Source organism: Pistacia vera, unplaced genomic scaffold, assembly GCF_008641045.1.
Source record: "Pistacia vera cultivar Batoury unplaced genomic scaffold, PisVer_v2 Contig1078, whole genome shotgun sequence".
Taxonomy (NCBI): Eukaryota; Viridiplantae; Streptophyta; class Magnoliopsida; order Sapindales; family Anacardiaceae; genus Pistacia; species Pistacia vera.
In genome coordinates, this window is record NW_022195113.1 from 319,305 (window position 1) to 340,891 (window position 21,587).

Here is a 21,587-nt window from a genome sequence, read left to right on the forward strand (position 1 = left end):
AGCTTTGTCTTCTGATGTTGTTGACAATTCTTTCGAAGACACTTGTAGTGTTTGTTTCAAGCCTTTTTCCACCATCGACCTAGCCTCTGTATAACTCATCTTTCTTTTCAATATATCAAATTAGCACCCTATCTGTCTAGTTTCCAATGCTTCAATCCATTCATCAATTGGACTTTTATTGAGCAAGTTATGACCAATTTACTATTGACTGTTCAATGGAAACCAAGCAACAGAGGAAAGCAAAACTTATTCAGATAAATGGTTTGGCAGCAAGGCAGATTCCATATCAAAGGCAACATATAATATATCAAATTAAAGCCCTGTCTATTTAGTTTTCAATTCTTCAATCCATTCATCAATTGGACCTTTATTGAGCACGTTATGTTTAATTTACTACTAATTGTTCAGTGGAAACCGAGAAACAGAGGAAAGCGAAATGTTTTGAATTTTGGTGATAGAAACATCCTTGGCTTGCTTCCATTCCGCTACATGAATCTTTTATCTGTAAACAACAACAACAACAAAAATTAATTGATTTTGATATTAACATTGTGAAGAGATATTCTTATCGAATTGTTGAGACCAACTGTATTGTTGAAACCAAGCTATAACATAATGCAGCAATAGGCGACCGACGATGTCATGGTGGAATGGTATCATATCACATAAATATAGATAGATATTTAATAAGAATGTGAAACTTCTGTATTTATGTGAATATGAAAGGACAAACATGAATCGATAGATCTTCTTGTTTGAATAAACAAACTTTTAAGTAGACCTTTACGATGCCACTATTTGATATCATATCTTTTCAACCAAAATGTGAAGGGCCTACAGTTATCCAAATTCAGCATATAGTATATGAAATTAAAGTCTTGTCTATCTAGTTTCTAATGCTTCAATCCGTTCATCGATTGTACTTTTATTGAGCAAGTTATAAACAATTTATTACTAACTGTTTAGTAGAAACCGAGAAACAGAGGAAAACGAAATGTTTGTGTCTTTTGGTGTGTAAAACGTTAATTGTGTGTCTTTTGGTGTGTAAAACGTTAATTGTGTGTCTTTTGGTGTGTAAAACGTCCAATGAACATGGATAGCATTAGATGTTCTTAAATTTGACTCTTGAGTTTTCTTTTGAGTAATAATATGTGTCATTAATACTAACAAATATCAAACACCAATTACATTAAGCCATGTGTAACAAAAAATTCTACACATCCATATATCCTACATTATCACCAATTACATGCAGTCAAATGTACATATCCTATATCATCACTAATTAAATGTAGTTATATGTCGAACAATCATCTAACATATCAAAATCTACCAATTTTAGAGCTTTAAAAATCCTACATGCCAATCAAATAGGTTATGTTTCAGGATTATATAAATATATAGATATAGATTGAATTCGAAGGCATGTGTTCGGTTACACGGCGTTGTCTGTTCTCGTTTCTAAGTTATATGAGTGGTGAATATTTTAAGAGTCCTGTCTATGATCTTAGATTTACATTTTCATCCTAATTAAATATCAAATTCCTAATACTTTTAATTACTACATGTTTAACCTTGTAATTTGTTTAAGCTTTACACTATTTACATATCCACCCTTAAAATCTATTCATCGAGTGGATTTCCAAGGAAAATCTATAGCCCTAGCAACTAGTCAAGTCTAATGCTACTTCTTTCCTATAGTGACATTTTGCCCTCCAAAAATATTTTTATTTCCTAAAGACATTTTGTGAGTAGATATTAATTAAATTAATCAAATTTTTTGGGGGTTAAATGATATAGTTTTTTAGGGTTTGGAAAGGTTGTTATTTTTGTTTAACCCTCTATGTTTTTGGTTAATTTTGAAAGTCCCTTAGTATTAAAAAAAAAAAAAGTGTGAGAGTGAGATTGAGGTCTTTCTTTATTTCTAATCCTCTTCTAGAGTTGTTCATTTATATCAACGATAACCATCGCTCTTTTGTATACTTCCATCTATGTTTCTGGTTTCTGGTTTATTATTTATTATTTATTATGATTATTGCTATTATTATTATTTCGTAGGAAACACCATGATTTTGCTTTTTGTTACACCCTTTAAAAAGCATATCTGTTATCATCCCAACTTTGCTTCACTATGGTATCTTTTCTTCGAATCAAAGAGTTACAATATCTCACTATTTAATTATTATAGTTGCAGAAAAAGACCAAACTAACATGTTGGACTATGTTCATTTGCATGTGCTACCATTTCCATGCATTCACTTACCTACACAAAACATTCAAAGAAAACCTCTAAACTGTAGCATCATGTTTTTGATATTTCTCTTGTCTCTCTTTCAAGTTCTTGTTTCATCTGCATCTTTACCTCCATCTGCCATTTCCCTTCTCCAGTTTATTGACAGCCTCCCACAACAATCCCAACATATATTGTTCTGGAACCACTCCATTTCAGCTTGCTAATGGCCAGGCGTTTCTTGTTACAACAACAATACTTTTCACACCAAGGCCTTAAACCTCTCAGGCTTTGGAATCTCTGGTGTTTTAAACAACTCCATTTCTTATATCTGCCAAAATAAGTATCTACTCTCTCTTGACCTTAGTGGCAACAATTTTACTGGTAACATACCTCTGCAGCTTGGGAAATGTGGCCAACTCACTACTATTCTTCTGAACGACAATGGCTTTCAAGGCCCCATCCCTCCTCAACTTTTCCAATCAAATCAACTTTCAAAGCTTGACTTGGGCTATAATTTCCTCTCAGGTAATATTCCTCCTGAGGTAAGCCTCTGCCAGAGTCTTGAGTACATTGGAGTTTACAACAATTATTTAAGTGGCGAGGTTCCAAGTGAAATATATTCTCTTCCAAAGTTGAAGTTTTTGTATTTGAACACAAATAACTTCACTGCTTCATTACCAGAATTCTCAACTTCATGTGCAATTTCCCATCTTTGGATTCATGAGAATGCATATTATGGATCTTTACCTCTTACACTCACCAATTGCCACAATCTTACTATGTTAATAGCATCTTTTAATAATTTTGCAACCAGGGATATTTAAGGGTCTTTTACAGCTTCAAGTTCTTTACCTTGAGGAAAAAAACCTTGAAGGGCCCATTCCTGAGACTCTGTGGAGTCTTGAAAATCTGCAAGAGCTTGTTCTTTCAGGGAACAAAATCAATGGAACTATATCTGATAAGACTGGTAATTGCAAGCAGTTGGTTGTTGTTGCTCTCTCAGGTAATAATTTGGTGGGTTACATTCATAAATCAGTAGGAAATCTAAGCGGCTTAAACAGTTTGTTTCTCTTTGATAACATGCTTGAGAGCTCATTACCTGCTGAACTTGGAAACTGCAATTCACTTGTAGAACTCAGGCGTCAGAATAACTTTATTGGAGGAACTATCCCTCCAGAAATTTGCAATCTTGAGAAACTTGAGGTTCTTTATCTATTCAATAATTGTATCGAAGGTTATATTCCGATTGAGATTGGTAATATGAACAACCTAGTGCAGTTGGCTGTGTATAACAACAGTTTGACAGGTAGAATCCCATCAGCAATAACTGATTTGAAGAAACTTAAATTTCTATCCGTAGCTCACAATAATCTCATTGGCGAGGTTCCATCTGAGCTTGGGAAAAATTATCCATATCTAGAAAAATTGGATTTAACTGGGAACAGTTTTTATGGGGCAATTCCTTCTAGCATATGTACTGGCAATAAACTTTCTGTTTTATCCCTCGGAAACAATCATTTTAATGGGAGCTTCCCAATTGAAATCGGAAAATGTTCATCTCTCAGTAGAGTAATTCTAAGGAACAATCTTCTCCAAGGAAGTATTCCTACTAACTTGGATAGTGATAGACCTCCCATTAAAAATGTCTATCAATACAAAGGGCATAAGGGGCATTTGGGGCAGTAAGTCGTTGGGAGTGTGAGGTGCATGTTTGTTGGGAGAATTGGTTATTACTGTCACGTGTTGGTGGGGAATCAAGTTGTTAGTGGAGGGAATATTTTAGTTAAGGAAATAGTATAAATAGAGAGGTTAGTTTTACGAAAGGAAACGATAATATTTTAGAGTCATTAAGGGAGGCCCCCAGCTCCTCGAATTGCTGGGAACTATCTGTTTTGAGTTCTTATTGTGTAGTTTTTCTTTAATTTCATTCTCTAGAAATATAATCCAGTTTAGCCTTGATTTGGTGAACTCTTTTCTCTACTATTTTGGGTTGTTTGTGCTGTTTTTGTGGTAATTGTAGCAGGGAGTCCCATCAAATTGGTATTAGAGCCTCGTTTGGGTGATGGTTAAATCGAAGATGGATAACAGAGTTGAAGGGTTGGAAAAGGAAATGGGGAACGTAGAGAAGGAAATGGGAAATGTGAGGGAAGAGCTAGGGAGCATCAAAGGCTACCTACTGGAGCTTTGCGAACGGATGAGGGTAAAGGAAGAAAGAGATATAAATCTGAGCCGTGATAGGGGAAAGACATCTCACTCTGAGCCCTCCAACAATAGTGACAGCCGGGGAGTCGATAGGAACAAGAAAGCAGAGAACTCGAAGGATGAGAGGAAGGGGAAAAAGTTGGAGCTACCGATATTTAACGGGGAAGATCCTTATGGTTGGACATTCAGAGTTGACCGATATTTCTTGATGAACCAATACGAAGATGGAGAAAAGGTCATAGCGGCCGCCGTGTGTATGGAGGGTCGTGCCCTGAACTGGTATTAGTGGGTGGAGTCTAGAGCACCAATTAGTTCTTGGAAAGACTTTAAGACCGCCGTGGTTGAGAGATTCAGACCTACTTTTAAAGGATCAGCTTATGAAGCTTTTGTAGCGCTGAAGCAGACTGGTATAGTGATAGAATACAGGGAGAATTTTGAAGCTCACGCAGCCCCCTTACACAAGGTAGGAGAAGATATCCTGATGGGGGTTTTTACGAATGGGCTAAAGGAGGAAGTCAGAGCTGAATTATGTTTAACTCAGCCCACTTCCCTTTTTGCGCTGATGGATCAGGCCCATTGCGTGGAGGAAAGAAAATGGGTTCTAGAAAAAAAAAAAAAAAAAAAAAAAAAAAAAACAGACCCAGGTTTGCTAAGGCCCAAGTGAATAGAATGGATAATTATACTCGGGTCACCCCAAGCCCAGAACCTGGGCACCCAAACTCATGGGTCAATCCACCACGAAACCCAGAGTTAGGTTAGAATTTGTTCCCAAATCGATTTCATGACAGAAATCGATTTGTCGAATCCATGACGCCGAACTTTCGCAGGGAAACTTTTCGGCAAATGTCCGACGCCGAATTGCAGCATAAGCGTGACAAAGGCCTCTATTTCTGCTATGATGAGAAATTTGGGCCAAATCATAGATGCAGGAGCAAGTTGATCCAGATCCTGTTAGTGACCAATGACAACGAAACGGAAAAAGACGAAGTCAGTCCTGAACCCATCTCGGAAGCTTCCGACGAAGGTAACCCTTTGGCTTTATCTATGCATTCAATTGTAGGGGTAACCACAGATAAAACCCTAAAACTCAAAGGGATGGTTGGAGGGGAGGAGGTGATTAAACTGGTTGACAGTGGGGCTTCCCACAATTTTATTTCGCATGATTTGGTGCGAAAATTAGGTCTGGCAGTTGAGAGAGGGAAATCATTTGGGGTTATGGTAGGGAATGGCTTTACAGTTAAAGGGGAGGGTATTTGTAGAGGAGTGAAATTGAGGATACAAGGGATTGAATTGAGGCAAGAATATTTTCCATTTGAATTAGGAGGGGCAGATATGGTGTTGGGACTTTCTTGGCTCAGTACATTGGGCGATGTGTGTGCCAATTGGAGAAATCTAACAATGGCATTTATCAGTGAAGGGAAGAGGGTAGTTTTACAAGGGGATCCTTCTTTAGTCAAGACGGTTGGTCACTTAAGGAAATGCTAACATCTCTGCAGAGGGAGGATGCTGGTTATGTGATTGAATTTTGTTCCATCCGTATTAAGGGAGAGGAAACAGAGGAACCCATTGATCCTGCAGCTGTTGAAGTTGTAGATGGATTTAGCCACTTGTTTGAACAGCCTACTAAGCTACCACCTAAGAGACCCATTGACCACGCAATAGTCTTAGAAACTAATGCCAAACCCTCTAACATTCACCCCTATAAATACTCATATTCCCAAAAAAATGAAATCGAAAAGTTGGTGGGTGAGATGTTGGTGGCAGAAATTATACAACCCAGTACCAGTCCCTTTGCTAACCCTATGTTGTTGGTTAAGAAGAAAGATGGTAGTTGGCGTTTTTGTGTAGATTACAGGGCACTCAATAACCTCACTATCCCAGACAAGTTCCCCATCCCCTCAATTGATGAATTGCTGGATGAGCTGTCAAGGGCAGCAATTTTTACAAAACTGTATCTAAAATCAGGTTACCACCAGATTAGGATTAAGGAGGAGGATGTACCCAAAACAGCCTTTCGGACTCATGAAGGGCATTATGAATTCTTGGTCATGCCTTTTGGATTAACCAACGCCTCTTCCACCTTTCAAGCTTTAATGAATACCATGTTTAAACCGGTTTTGAGGAAGTTCACACTCGTGTTTTTTGACAATATCCTCATTTACAGCCCTGATTTGAAGACTTACCTGCTCCACATGAGACAAGCCTTTCAAATCCTCACCAAGCATGAATTAGTAGTAAATTACAAGAAGTGTATGTTTGCCCATCGGAGATTTAAGTATTTGGGTCACTTAATTTCATTAAAGGGGGTAGAGGTTGACCCACAAAAGATTGAATCAATGTTATCTTGGCCAATTCCACGCACAATCAAAGGATTAAGGGGATTCTTGGGGCTAACTGGCTACTATCGCCGCTTTGTACAGAATTATGGTTCAATCGCGCAACCTTTAACACAGTTGTTGCGAAAGGACTCTTTTGCATGGAATGACCAATTACAGCGAGCTTTTGAAGCCCTTAAAATAGCAATGATATTAGTCCCTGTTCTGGCAGTCCCTGATTTTACCCTTCCATTTGAAGTTCACACGGACGCTTCGGGACAAGTTATTGGAGCTGTCTTGGTACAGAATCAGCGCCTTATTGCATTCCTTAGCCAAGCCTTCTCTAGCCAGTCCCGACAAAAATCGGTGTACGAAAGGGAACTGATGGCAATTGTGTTTTCTGTCCACAAATGGAGCCACTACCTTCGTGGGCAAAAATTTATCATTAAATTTGACCAATGAAGCCTGTAGTTTTTAACAGATCAACGAGTTAAGATACCCGAGCAGCAAAAGTGGATTTCTAAGCTCCTAGGGTCCTCTTTCGAAATCCATTACCAACCTGGAAGCTCCAACCAAGTGGCTAATGCCTTGTCTAGAAGAGGAGAAGGGACTGAATTGGAGGCCATTTTGGTGGTCCAATTTTCAGAATTTGATGACTTAGCAGCTGAAGCACAACAAGATCCTAAGCTCTAAGCAATCATCCAAGAACTTCTTTTTTACCCCTCCAATCGACCCTATTATGGCTTTCGCCATGGCTGCCTCATCTACAAAAACAGGTTGGTCTTACCAAAAAATTCAAAGTTCATTCCGAAGCTGTTAGACGAATTTCTCTGCAGCCCAAGAGGGGGTCATTCAGGTTTTTTCAGAACCTATAAAAAACTGATGAATATAGTGTTTTGGGACGGTATTAAGAAGGATGTGCAGGATTATGTCCAGCGGTGTTCCATTTGTCAATTAAATAAATATTCTGCTTTAAAACTAGCAGGCCTCCTTCAGCCCTTACGCATTCCCTCCCAGGTTTTTGAAGATATTAGCATGGACTTCATGGGAGGGTTACCCAAAGCAAAAAGGCAGGATACCATAATGGTAGTGGTGGATAGACTCACCAAATACGACCATTTCATTTCCCTGTGCCACCCCTACAGCGCTAAGGATGTCGCTACTATTTTTATCTCCAACATTATGAAGCTCCATGGTTTTCCAAAGTTCATTGTTTCAGACCGAGATAGGTTCTTTGTCAGTCACTTTTGGCAGGAACTGTTCAAGGTCGCTGGCATCTCTTTGAAGTTTAGTTCGGCATACCACCATCAAACCAATGGCCAGATAGAGGTGGTCAATCGTTGTTTGGAAACTTACTTGCGATGTTTTTGTAGCTCGCATCCCAAACAATGGCATCGGTGGTTGCCCTGGGCAGAATATTAGTACAATACCATATATCACAGCTCCACTAAAATGACCCCCTTCAAAGCTCTATATGGCAGGGATCCACCCACTCTTCTCAAATTCATAGATTACCCCTCCTCAGTGGAAAAAGTAAACCAGCAAATGGCTGCAGGAAATTCCATCTTGGATGACCTAAAGCATAACTTGTCTGTTGCTCAAGGGCAGATGAAGGAAACAGTTGACCTACGCTGTCGGGATATTAGTTTTCAACTTGGAGACCAGGTGTATTTGAAGCTCCAACCATATCGTTTCAAGTCATTGGCCAAAAAGCTGAATGAAAAGCTGAGTCCTCGGTTTGATGGCCCTTTTCCTATATTGGAGAAGATTCGGCAGGTTGCTTACAGGTTGGAGCTGCCCTCTATGGCAAAAATTCATCCAGTCTTTCACATCTCTCAGCTTAAACGAAGTCTACACACCTCTGTACCCATCCAGCCACTTCCAACTTTCCTCACCGAGGACATGGAACTTCTTGTTCAACTAGAATCGATGTTGGCAGTCCGCACTTTATTGGATGGCTCTTGGGAAGTTCTTATAAAATGGAAGGACCTGGCTTCATTTGAAGCTTCTTGGGAGGCTTACGATGTTATCAAGATGCAATTTTCTCATTTCCACCTTGAGGACAAGGTAGCTCTTCATGGAGGGGTATTGATAGACCTCCCATTAAAAATGTCTATCAATACAAAGGGCATTTGGGGCATTTGGGGCAGTAAGTTGTTGGGAGTGTGAGGTGCATGTTTGTTGAGAGAATTGGTTATTACTCTCACGTGTTGGTGGGGAATCAAGTTGTTAGTGGAGGGAATATTTTAGTTAAGGAAATAGTATAAATAGAGAGGTCAATTTTAGGAAAGGACACGACACTATTTTAGAGTCATTGAGGGAGGCCCCCAGCTCCTCGAATTGCTGGGAACTATCTGTTTTGAGTTCTTACTGTGTAGTTTTTCTCTAATTTCATTCTCTAGAAATATAATCCAGTTTAGCCTTGATTTGGTGAACTCTTTTCTCTGCTATTTTGGGTTGTTTGTGCTATTTTTGTGGTAATTGTTGCAGGGAGTCTATAAAGACAGATTGCAAGAATCAAGGTCAAGATTGAACAGAGCACATCTAGCCTACAATCAAGCAAGATCATTCACAATCAAGTCTGTGTATTTTTGTAACTGCTGCATATCTGTAATTGCTGCATAATTTTAGCTAAATTGATATACATTGCCGTAAATAGTTTTTCTAGCTGTGTATATAACTCAGCACATATTACATCAATAAAGTGTGGAAAAATTATTCATTGAAACCATTGTAATCTTCATTAATTTATATGGTATCAGAAGAGCCGATCCCTAACGAGTCAACGATCCAAATCTCCACTATGTCTTCCTCCTCTGATCAAAATCCAACCTTTACCCTCAACACCCAACCTCCTTCCGCAACAGACAAACAACTCATTGCTCTCAATATCACTGCCCAAATCAATGAAAAATTAACTCCCTCCACCTTCCCTCAATGGCATGCTCAATTTGAAGCACTCCTCATCGGTTATGATTTACTCAACTATGTCGAAGGCACCTCTTTGTGCCCCTCTTCCACTGGAACTGCCGTTGAAAAGCTACGCAAGACCCACTGGATCCGACAGGATAAACTTCTCTTGAGTGCCTTTCTCGCCTCCACCTCTCCGTCAATCACACCACTCATTGCTACGGCAAAGACCTCTCATGAAGCCTGGAAAAAACTAAAAACCTTATATGCTAGTCGATCACGCACTCGTGCCATGCAGTTAAAGGAGGAGCTCACCTTAATCCAGCGCGACAATCGATCGATCACAGACTATCTTCATGCTGTGAAGGCCTTGGCTGATGAAATCGCCATTATTGATCATCCTATTTCCAATGATGATTTAACTCTCTATGTCTTGAACGAGTTAGGATCAGATTTCCAGGAGATTGTTGCACCGATCCGAGCAAGAGAGAAGTCCCTGGTGTTTGAAGAGCTGCACGATCTCTTGGTTGGTCATGAATCTTATCTTCGGCGTTTGGAGACAGCTACTCAGCAAATGGTGATGATGGCTAATTACACAACTAAGGGCAAGTCTTCTTCTGGAGGTGACTTTTCAAAGACTTCTTATACACCCAATGGGTATCAACGTAACCAAGGCCAAAGCCCAGCCCGTCTATTTAATAGTCACCAACGTGATGGCTGACGTCCTAATAATGGATCTGGTAAGCACAACAACACTCAGAAACGTTACACGCCCCGCTGTCAGTTGTGTGAGAAAATGGGTCATACTGCAAAATACTGTCCTCAGCTACAGTCCAATGAATTTACAGCCAACTGTGTCACTTCTTCTAATGGCAAAGACAAAACATGGCTCATGGACTCAGCAGCCTCTCACAATATAACGAGTGATCTTGCAAATTTGTCCATTCACTCTGAATATGATGGTACTGATGAAGCAATTCTTGGTGATGGTTCAGGTTTGACTGTCTCTCACATTGGTTCTTTGAAATTACACTCACCCAAACGCACCTTTATCTTAAGTGATACTCTTTGCGTTCCAAATCTTTCTAAAAATTTAATTTCCGTTCATCATCTCACCAAACAAAATAATGTTTTTGTTGAATTTCACCCGTTTCATTTCTTTGTGAAGGACAAGATCACGGGGGCGATTCTACTTCGAGGAGCATGTGAAAATGGTGTTTACACCTTCCCGGAATCAATGATGTCTTCTGGTGTGCTGTCGTAGGCACCCAGAATTAAAACCTAAAAATACACGTAGTAGTGTAAGTCAGGGTCGATCCCCAAGAGTGTCTAGCTGAATTTGCTGTTATGTGAACAAGCTGGGGGGTTCTGTGTAAAACAGGAAACGTTCTTAGCAAAAACCAAAAACAAAAACAGTTCAATTCGAAATCAATTAATATAACGAAACTTGGTCTCCGTCAACATCCACCATCGGAATCTCCACAACTGATCATTGATGCAAAAATAATCAATTCATACATTGAATATTCACCGTTGGAACTATTTTCCTATCTCTCCTTAATTTTAATTAATTAGGAAACAAGCGCTCTTAATTAATCTTACCACTAAACAACCCTAGACAAGCGCTCAAGATTTAATCTAGTGGCAGCCTTAAGAATTAGAGAGACGATGAAGCTAAACAACACAAAACACAAGCGGTTGTATTTAATTTAGTTGAATGTTCTTCGTAAGGTTATTAATTCCTGACGCAACAAATTACTAACCCTAATTGCTTCGCAAGTTGGAGGGATCAAACAATTACGGATTTGATGTCTAACTTAGCAGTAGATTGCGACAATTAATAACTAGTAGGCCTCCCTAGTAATTAAACGAAACAATCATAAAATTAGGCATAGAAAAACATCCAATACTCAAACACGAAAATTGAACACAAAGAAAATATATTAGATCTCACAGTTTATCGATTCCGAGGCTTCCGTTTACTTCGACCAGGTTATCAAAATCAGCCTCTCATGGCCATCACCGGATTACAGAGGAAAAATTCAGAGAAGACCAGAGAGAGGCGTGTGTCCACCAAAACCTATCTGATCCCCCTTCTCAAAAATCTAATTCAAGTGTTTGAATTCAACTCAACTCCTAAAATATTCTAATATCCTAAAATCAATTATCCTAATCTGATTCTAATTAATGAAAATACAATAAAGTCTTAAAAATAAAAATAGGAAAGTGATGTGTCCAGCTGTAACTGTGTGCCACATGTCTTCAAATCTTCCAATATAAACTGCCTCTGGACTTGCATTACAAGGCAGAATGTTCCGGAACATCGGCAGTGCAGATGCGTCAACTTCAAGCCCATTACAACCTTGATGCAGCAATTATCTCTCCAAAATAAAAACATAAAGTTGTAGATTATTTTTAGCGTTCTACAGAATTTTGAATCATCTCAAGCGGAGCTCAGATGAGAGAGTTATGCCCAAAATAAGAAACAACGTCAAAACTGTCCGAATTCTTAATTAGTTCCGTTTTGCAAGTAACGCTCCCATTTGCTTCCTAAGTCAAAATAGAATAAAATCAGTACATTTTAGGAAGCAAATAGGTATAAAAGACTAGGCATTAAGGGGGTAAATATGACATTTTGCATTCTCATCAAATTCCCCCCACTTAGCTTTTGCACGTCCTCGGGCAAACTAATTCAAACAAACACTACACTCCAGTCAAATCCAGAACACCATCATCTCAAGTCATATCCAGAACATTAACATGATGCATAAGAAACAGTATTTAATCCATGCATATTCATACCTAACTTAGGAAGCAGCAAAATAAAATAAAGTTATAGTTATGACATTCATCTCTCTTCATCATTTTCCACAATTACTCTCAATTAGTCAATGCAAACAAGGAAACTAATCACAACCAATCGTGTACAACTCACTCTCAATTTTTCTCAACTGTTTCTCTTTACTACTACAAACTGGGTAGCAAACTAGGGATAAATTTTTTTCTGTTTTTTTTTTTCTTTTTTTTTCTGTAAAGAAAAAAAAACATGAGTGCATTTTATGCTCCATCTCATTCATGGTTGTGTTATGAGTGAGTGCGTTTTACGCTCCATCTCGACTCACCACATACCTTTCTTTTCTTTTTCCTATTTGCATAAACCCAATTTAGGACTAGCTTAAGAGAAACAATTTTTTCTTTTTCCTTTAAGGGTTGTTATACACTCCTCATCATGCTTCGTCACCAAGTTCACACAACTTCTCAAGACATATTGTTTCAAGACTACAAAGATTCAAATCTGATTAACTCTATTTTATGAAATATGCTAACATTCTAAGTCAAGGAATATGCTCAACAACATCAAGTTACTATTTCATGCATCACTAGACGTTCAAAGACATGACTTAAAGCATAAACCTTCCTAAAAACAAATGCGGGGGAATTTCGTTTAAGGTGTACGTGGCGTTGTTATACCCGAGGTTGCCAAGTACTGCTAGGCAGTTTTAAGGCGGGTTCTGGTTTCCAGCCGATATACCCTTAAACTAGGCAGATTTTTTTTTTTTTTTTTTTTTTTAACGTAACTTAAAACACAACCTAAACAAAACCTAAATCCTCCCCCACTTAAACTGACATTGTCCCCAATGGAAGATGAAATGCAAAGAAAAGGGCAAAAATAACCAAAATTAAAATGCAAGAAAAGAAACAAACTCCCCTTGGGTTGCCTTCCAAGCAGCGCCTTTGTTTATTGTCGTTGGCTCGACTCAAAGCTGTCGTCTTCAATCTGAATAAGTCGGATCCTCAAGGTCCAATCCTGCCACATTTTCTTCTTGGAGACCTTCATAGAAAGTCTTAAGTCTATGGCCATTCACCTTGAACACTTTCTAAGTTCCTAAACTTTGAATTTCAACTGCACCATGAGGAAAATATTAGTAACAACAAAAGGTCCAATCCAGAACGCAACTTACCTGGAAACAACGAAGTCGTGAATTGTATAGAAGGACTTTTGACCAACTTTAAACTCTTTCCTAGAGCTATCCTGTCATGAAAAGCCTTCGTCTTTTCCTTGTAAATCCTTGCATTCTCATAGGCCTCATTGCGAATTTCCTCTAACTCTTGCACTTGCAACTTCCTATGTTCTCCACTTTCATCCACTTCATGTTAAAACTCTTGATCGCCCAATAAGCCTTGTGTTCTAACTCAACTGGAAGATGGCATGCTTTCCCAAACACCAAACGAAAAGGTGACATACCAATGGGCGTCTTATATGCAGTCCTATATGCCCACAAGGCATCATCCAAACGCAAACTCCAGTCTTTTCTACTTGTGACCGTCTTCTCAATGATGGACTTGATCTCTCGATTTGACACTTCCGCTTGTCCACTAGTTTGCGGATGATAGGCAGTAGACACTTTGTGGGTTACATGATACTTTCGCAGCAAAGCCTCCACAGTTCGATTGCAAAAGTGAGTGCCTCGATCACTGATTAGAGCTCTTGGAATTCCAAACCTGCAGAAAATGTTAGACTTGATAAAATCTGCAACAACTTTAGAATCATCAGTCCTAGTGGCTTTAGCTTCCACCCATTTCGAGACATAATCAACAGCAAGCAAAATATAAACATAACCAAAAGATAAAGGAAACGGTCCCTGAAGTCGATGCCCCAAACATCAAAAATTTCGCAAAATAGAATGGGGGTTTGGGCATCTCATTTTTTTGGGATATATTACCTGTCCGTTGACAATTATCGCATGACTTACAAAAAGAGTATGAATCTCGAAATAAAGATGGCCAAAAGAAACCACATTCTAGCACTTTTCTCGCTGTCCTCTTAGCTCCAAAGTGACCTCCACATGCATAAGAATACAAAAGGTGAGAATGGAAAAAATTTCAGTTTCTTGAACGCACCTTCTTATTACTTGATCTGCACAATGCTTCCATAAGTAGGGGTCATCCCACACATAGTATTTGGCATCACTCTTCATCTTATCTCTTTGAGCCCTAGACAAACCAGGAGGAAAAATGTTAGTAACCAAATAATTTACAAGGTTTGCATACCAAGTAATGTCACGCTCTGTGGAGAACAATTGCTCGTCAGGGAACGTTTCTTGCAAATGAAGTTCATCCTCCACGTGAACTAGACGACTCAAATGATCCGACACGATTTTCTGTCCTCTCTCTTTGCTTTGATCTCCAAATTGAATTCACTCAAGAGAAGTATCCACCTTATTAATCTCGGTTTTGCCTTTTTCTTCGTCATCAAATAACGCAAAGCTGCATGATCAGAAAAAACAACTATTTTAGTACCAAGCAAATAAGATCGAAACTTTTCTAAAGCAAAAACAACAGCTAAAAGTTCTTTCTCAGTGGTGGAATAATTTTTCTGGGCATCATTCAAAATCCTGGAAGCATAAATGGCTGAGATGCTTTTCCAATCCTTTGACCCAAACAGCGCCTACTGCATAATCATTTGCATCGCACTTATCTCAAAAGGAACATTCCAGTCAGGGGGTGGATAATTGGGGTAGAAGTCAGCAGTTCCTTCAGCTTGTCAAACGCCACTTACATGCCTCATCGAGCTCAAAACCACATCCTTTGCAGCAACTTACATAGGGGTAATGCTATTTTGGAAAGTCTTTGATGAATCTTCGATAAAAACCTGCATGTCCAAGAAAGAACGAACTTCCCGCACACTAGTGGGATAAGGTAAAGATTGAATAATGTCAACTTTGGCTTCTACCTCATGCCCCTAGATGAAACAACATGACCCAAACTAGACCTTGATCTACCATAAAATGACATTTTCAGAATTTACACAAGGCTAGTTTCTATGCATCTTTGAAGAACAAGTGTAAGGTTATGTAAACAATTATCGAAAGAGTTTCCATAAACTGTGAAATCATCCATAAAAACTTCTATGATATGCTCAACATAATCTGAAAATATGCTAACCATACACCTTTGGAAAGTGGCAGGGGCGTTGCAAAGGCCAAAGGGCATACGGCGGTATGCAAAAGTTCCAAATGGGCATGTAAAAGTCATCTTCTTGATCCTCCGGGGCAATCGCAATCTGAAAATAACCTGAATAACCATCAAGGAAACAGTAGTAAGAATGACCAGCTAACCTTTCAAGCATTTGATCAATAAAAGGTAAAGGAAATGTTCCTTCGCGTTACAGCATTTAATTTCCTGTAATCTATACAAACCCGCCACCCATTTTCAACACGGTAGGAACTCCTCACTGATTTTTCACAACAGTTATTCCGGTCTTTTTAGGAACACTTGAACAGGGCTAACCCAATTGCTATCTGAAATGGGATAAATCACTCCAACTTCAAGAAGTTTCAGGATCTCCTTCTTCACAACATCCATCATAGGCGGATTCAACTCTCTTTGCGGTTGACGGAAAGTTTTGCTCATTCTTCAAGTAGGATACTGCATGCATGTAGACGGACTAATTCCTTAATATCTGTAATTTCCAACCAATAGCCGTCTTATGCTCCTTAAGGACCTGCACAAGTTTCTCTTCTTGCGATGCACTAAGTTTGCTGGAGATGATCACCGATAATGTTTCTTGTCTCCAAGGAACACGTACTTGAGGTAGCTGGGGAGGGGCTTCAATTCTGGAATGGGGGCCTGCAAAACAGAGGTAAAGGCCTCTCATCAGAAATTGGTAATGCCATAAAAGAAACATTACCTGACTGCTGTAACTTTGGAGATCGTTCAAAGCTGCAACAGTTTCCTGCAAATCAGAACTCCAAGCTAATTCCTCATCCTTTTCCTCGAGATGCTCACTAATGGCAACTTCCAATCCATCTTCTCTGTCAAGTTCAAAAACTTCCTGTGCTAAAGATCAATCACATCAATAGATAACATGATTATCACATCATCAGGATATTTCATGGCATCATAAATATTAAACTTGACAATTCACCATCAAATTCCATGGTAAGTATACCACTATGAACATCTATCTTAGTCTTGGATGTTTTTAAGAATGGTCTTCCTAACAAAATAGGGGCAGTTTGATCACCATTTTCCATATCAAGCACATAGAAATCAGTAGGGAAGACTAAGCCATTAACTTGAACCAAAATATCTTCAACTACTCCCTTAGGATAGGCATTAGATCTATCAGCTAATTGAATCACCACACCAGTTTTTCAAAGGTTCAAGTTTCAAAGAAGCATAAATAGAGTATGGCATGACATTTATGAAGCTCCTAAGTCTATCATGGCCTTCTCAAACCTAGTGTTACCTATCGTACAAGGGATAGTAAACATACCTGGATCCTTGCACTTCGCTGAGTTTTCTCTGAATCACAGCAGAACATTCTCTCCCACTCTCCTTTTCACACCCCTTAAGTTTCTGTTCCTCTTAAGTGTACACAATTCCTTCAAAAATTTAGCATAACGAGGTACTTGTTTGATAGCATCTAAAAGTGGAATATTACCTCGCATCTACGAAAAGTCTCATACATCTCTGTTTTGCTCATCTTTTCTGGATTCTGCTAAAGCTTGAGGAAAAGGTGGTATTGGTTTATACTCGACAAAGGTGGAAACTTACGCTTAGGAACACCATCGCATTGGAACGTTGTTGTCTACAACTACATCTTTCTCCTTTTCTTCCTTCGACGATGCAGGGCTGCCTTTGTTGGAATCTCAACCCTTTACCACTTCTCAAGACAATCGCACTTGCATTTTCTTTTGGGTTGACCACTGTTTGAGAGGATAATTTCCCTGAACTTTGTGCCTCCAGCTTACTGATTGCGGTTGCCATCTGCCCCATTTGATCTCTAAACTTTGAACACTAGCTCTCGTCTCCTGTTGAAATTGCAAAGTGTTAGTAGCAAGAGACTTAACAATATCTTCTAAAGACATACCAGAATTAGCAGTTTGGTCCGGTTGTTGTCTAGGGGGGTTGGCTGCTTATACTGCTGGTAATTTGGCGGTTTTGAGGGTAGGGCTGACTCATTTGTTGATTCCCATAGCCAAGATTAGGGTGATCCCTCCATCCAGGGTTATATGTGCTCGAATAAGGATCATACTTCCTTTGCGGTTGTCCAGGGAAACCACCTGCTGCATTCAGTTGCTCAACAGGCTCCTCTTGAAGAGTTGGGCACATGTCAGTTGGATGCCCTACTACCGAACAAATCCCGCAAGCCTTCACTGTTTGTATGTTACCTACAGCCATTTGATGAACAAGAGAAGTTAGACTCGAGATTTGTTGTTCTAGGGAAGAAATATTTACCTCTATATCACGCCTAGATGGAAGGTCAACCTACTGCCAAACTGTTGAGAATTGGCTGCCTATTTGCAATCAAAGTTCTCCGCGGCCTCGGGAGTCTTATCCACCACTCCTCCACTTGCAGCATCAATCATGCTCCTATCAGTATATGTAGGCCCTCATAGAAATATTATAAGTAACTGCTCACTAATCTGATGATAGGGCAGCTTGCACACAATTTCTTAAAACGCTCCCGTATTCATGTAAGGACTCTCCGTTGTGCTGCCTATACCACAAATTTCTTTCCGAATGTTTGCTGCCCTCGAAGCTGGGAAGTATTCTCCAAAATAATCTCTTCATCTCGTTCCATGTGTTATAGTTCCGGAGGGTAGATAATAGAGCCAATCCTTAGCCGCATCCTCAAAGAAAACGGGAAGGCTCTTAATTTATTTGCTCCTCGGTCACCCCGTAGGTTTCATACTCGTGCAAACCACATGAAGCTCCTTTAGATGCTTGTGAGGGTCTTCACCTGCAAGACCATGAAAAGTGGGCAAGAGATGTATTAGTCCAGATTTCAATTCAAAAGTAGTAGCAGCATCTAAAACAGGAAAAGTTATGCATAAAGGTGCTTGATTCAAATCAGGGGCAGCAAGCTCTTTCAAAGTCCGATTTCCAGCCATGACGTCTTCCTTCTAAATCAGAATTGCTTCCTCGAAATCTCTCCGAACTTCCTTTCTTACTTGCGCAAAGTGGTCTCTATTTCCGGATCGAATGTTAAATCACCAAGATGAGAGGACCTGGTCATAAACAAAAAATCCCATAAAAGAAAAAGGAAAAATAATGAAAACCTACTAAAAAAAATAAAATAAAAAAAAAAAATTGACCAGAAACAACAAAAACAGCCAAAACCCTATCAAACAACGTTTTTTGGCCTCGAGAGGGTGGGGCTAGTAAATCCTTAATGGATGACTAGTCTTGTGCAGAATTTCGTTTTCTTCGAAACGGGTACTCGCACCATCCTAATTCCACCAAATTCCTGCCGTGAACAGTACTGCAAAAAAAAATTTTTTTTTTTCTGGAAAATAAAAATAAAATAACAAAAACAAGATAAAAAATCACAACAAACACAAAACAAAAACAAAAAAAAACAAAAAATCAACTAGAATCACTCCCCGGCAACGGCGCCAAAATCTGGTGTGCTGTCGTAGGCACCCAGAATAAGACCTAAAAATACACGTAGTAGTGTAAGTCAGGGTCGATCCCGAAGATGTTCTAGCTGAATTTGCTGTTATGTAACAAGGCTGGGGGGTTCTGTGTAAAACAGGAAACGTTCTTAGCAAAAACCAAAAACAAAAACAGTTCAATTCGAAATCAATTAATATAACGAAACTTGGTCTCCTCAACATCCACCATCGGAATCTCACAACTGATCATTGATGCAAAAATAATCAATTCATACATTGAATATTCACCGTTGGAACTATTTTCCTATCTCTCCTTAATTTTATTAATTAGGAAACAAGAGCTCTTAATTAATCTTACCACTAAACCACCTAGACAAGCGCTCAAGATTTAATCTAGTGGCAGCCTTAAGAATTAGAGAGATCGATGAAGCTAAATAACACAAACACAAGCGGTTGTATTAATTTAGTTGAATGTTCTTCGTAAGTGTATTAATTCCTGACGCAGCAAATTACTACCCTAATTGCTTCGCAAGTTGGAGGGATCAAACAATTACGGATTTGATGTCTAACTTAGCAGTAGATTGCGACAATTAATAACTAGTAGGCCTCCCTAGTATTAACGAAACAATCATAAATTAGGCATAGAAAAACATCCATACTCAAACACGAAAATTGAACACAAAGAAAAATATATTAGATCTCACAGTTTATCGATTCCAAGCTTCCGTTTACTTCGACCAAGTTATCAAAATCAGCCTCTCATGGCCATCGCCGATTACAGAGGAAAAATTCAGAGAAGACCAGAGAGAGGCGTGTGTCCACCAAAACCTAATCTGATCCCCCTTCTCAAAAATCTAATCACAGTGTTTGAATTCAACTCAATCTCCTAAAATATTCAATATCCTAAAATCAATTATCCTAATCTGATTCTAATTAATTGAAAAACAATAAAGTCTTAAAAATAAAATAGGAAAGTGATGTGTCCAGCTGTAACTCGTGTGCCACATGTCTTCAAATCTTCCAATAATAAACTGTCTCTTGGACTTGCATTACAAGGCAGAATGTCCAGAACATCGGCAGTGCAGATGCGTCAACTTCAAGCCCAATTACAACCTTGATGCAGCAATTATCTCTCCAAAATAAAAACATAAAAGTTGTAGATATATTTCTTAGCGTTCTACAGAATTTTGAATCATCTCAATCGGAGCTCAGATGAGAGAGTTATGCCCAAAATATGAAACAACGTCAAAACTGTCCGAATTCCTTAATTAGTTCCGTTTTGCAAGTAACGCTCCCATTTGCTTCCTAAGTCAAAATAGAATAAAAATCAGTACATTTTAGGCAGCAAATAGGTATAAAAGACTAGGCATTAAGGGGGTAAATATGACATTTTGCATTCTCATCATCTTCCCCCTCCAAAATGGTTTCTAATGTGCATGAACGGACCTCCATTGATGGTAGCACAAACGTCTTGGGCATCCATCTCTTCGACATCTTGTTAAAACTTTTTCTCTTCCTGCTGCCAAAACAAATAAAATTTCTCACCTATGTAATTCATGTTCCATCAATAAGCACATCAACAACCTTTCATTCAAATAGTCTTCAAAGTCATGCACCACTTGAACTTATTTACACTGATGTTTGGGACCCGCACATTATACTGGAATTGACGGATCTCGTTATTATCTTATATTGGTTACCATTTGACAAATACATGTGGTTCTATCCAATGGCTACCAAATCTGGGGTATCTACTATTTTTCCTCACTTTAAAAAATTTGTCGAAACACGCTTCCAAACCAAAATAAAAAATTTGTACTCTGATAATGGTGGCGAATTCATTGCTTTAAAATCATTTTTATTGACCAATGGTATTGGTCATTATACCACCGCCCCACACACCCCACAACAAAATGGTGTTTCTGAGCGTCGTCATCGTCATCTAGTTGAAACAGGTCTCACTCTTCTCCATGATGCATCGTTATCTCTTTCCTATTGGCCTCATGCTTTTCAAACAGCATCATATCTAATCAATAGGCAGCCCACTCCTCTTCTTCAAAATATTTCTCCTTTTGAAGCTCTTTTTGGTCAAAAACCAAATTATCTCAAATTGAGAAAATTTGGATGTCTTTGTTACCCACTTACTCGGCCCTATAACACCCACAAAATGCAGCCAAAATCATCACCTTGTGTGTTCCTTGGATACTCTCAAGTCCAAAGTGCCTACAAATGCCTTGACCTCAAAACTCAAAAGATTTACACTTTTAGGCATGTTATATTTGATGAACCAAACACTCCCACTGTGTCTTCTTCAAACTCGAAAACCCACACACTACCAACCCCAAATACTTCTCTGTTCTTCGATGCCCATGTCACGCCCGTGTCCTTGTCGATGTCGTCTGCTCTACTGCCTTCATCCACGACTCCGGAAGGTGTAGCTGCCATTGACGCAGTCTCCTCAGGTAATCTGCTCAACTCTTCTTCTTCTTCGCTTCAGATTTCATCTAAAAATCTAAATCATAA

At 39.0% G+C, this 21,587-nt stretch overlaps 2 protein-coding genes across 2 annotated transcripts; one reads left to right on the forward strand and one right to left on the reverse strand.

Annotated features, from left to right (window-relative positions):
- The first annotated feature begins 2,674 nt into the window (after window positions 1–2,674).
- LOC116133173 (leucine-rich repeat receptor-like protein kinase PEPR2) lies at window positions 2,675–3,919 on the forward strand. Its single transcript, XM_031418843.1, has 2 exons — window positions 2,675–2,758; window positions 3,059–3,919. The coding sequence occupies exons 1-2, from the start codon at window positions 2,675–2,677 to the stop codon at window positions 3,917–3,919; spliced, it is 945 nt and encodes a 314-aa protein (XP_031274703.1).
- A 9,844-nt stretch (window positions 3,920–13,763) lies between these two features.
- On the reverse strand, window positions 13,764–16,074 carry LOC116133192. The gene is made up of 5 exons (XM_031418879.1): window positions 15,952–16,074; window positions 15,607–15,735; window positions 14,880–15,109; window positions 14,563–14,655; window positions 13,764–14,163 (listed from the first exon to the last, which is right to left on the reverse strand). The coding sequence occupies exons 1-5, from the start codon at window positions 16,072–16,074 to the stop codon at window positions 13,764–13,766; spliced, it is 975 nt and encodes a 324-aa protein (XP_031274739.1).
- Between the last annotated feature and the right edge of the window lie 5,513 nt (window positions 16,075–21,587).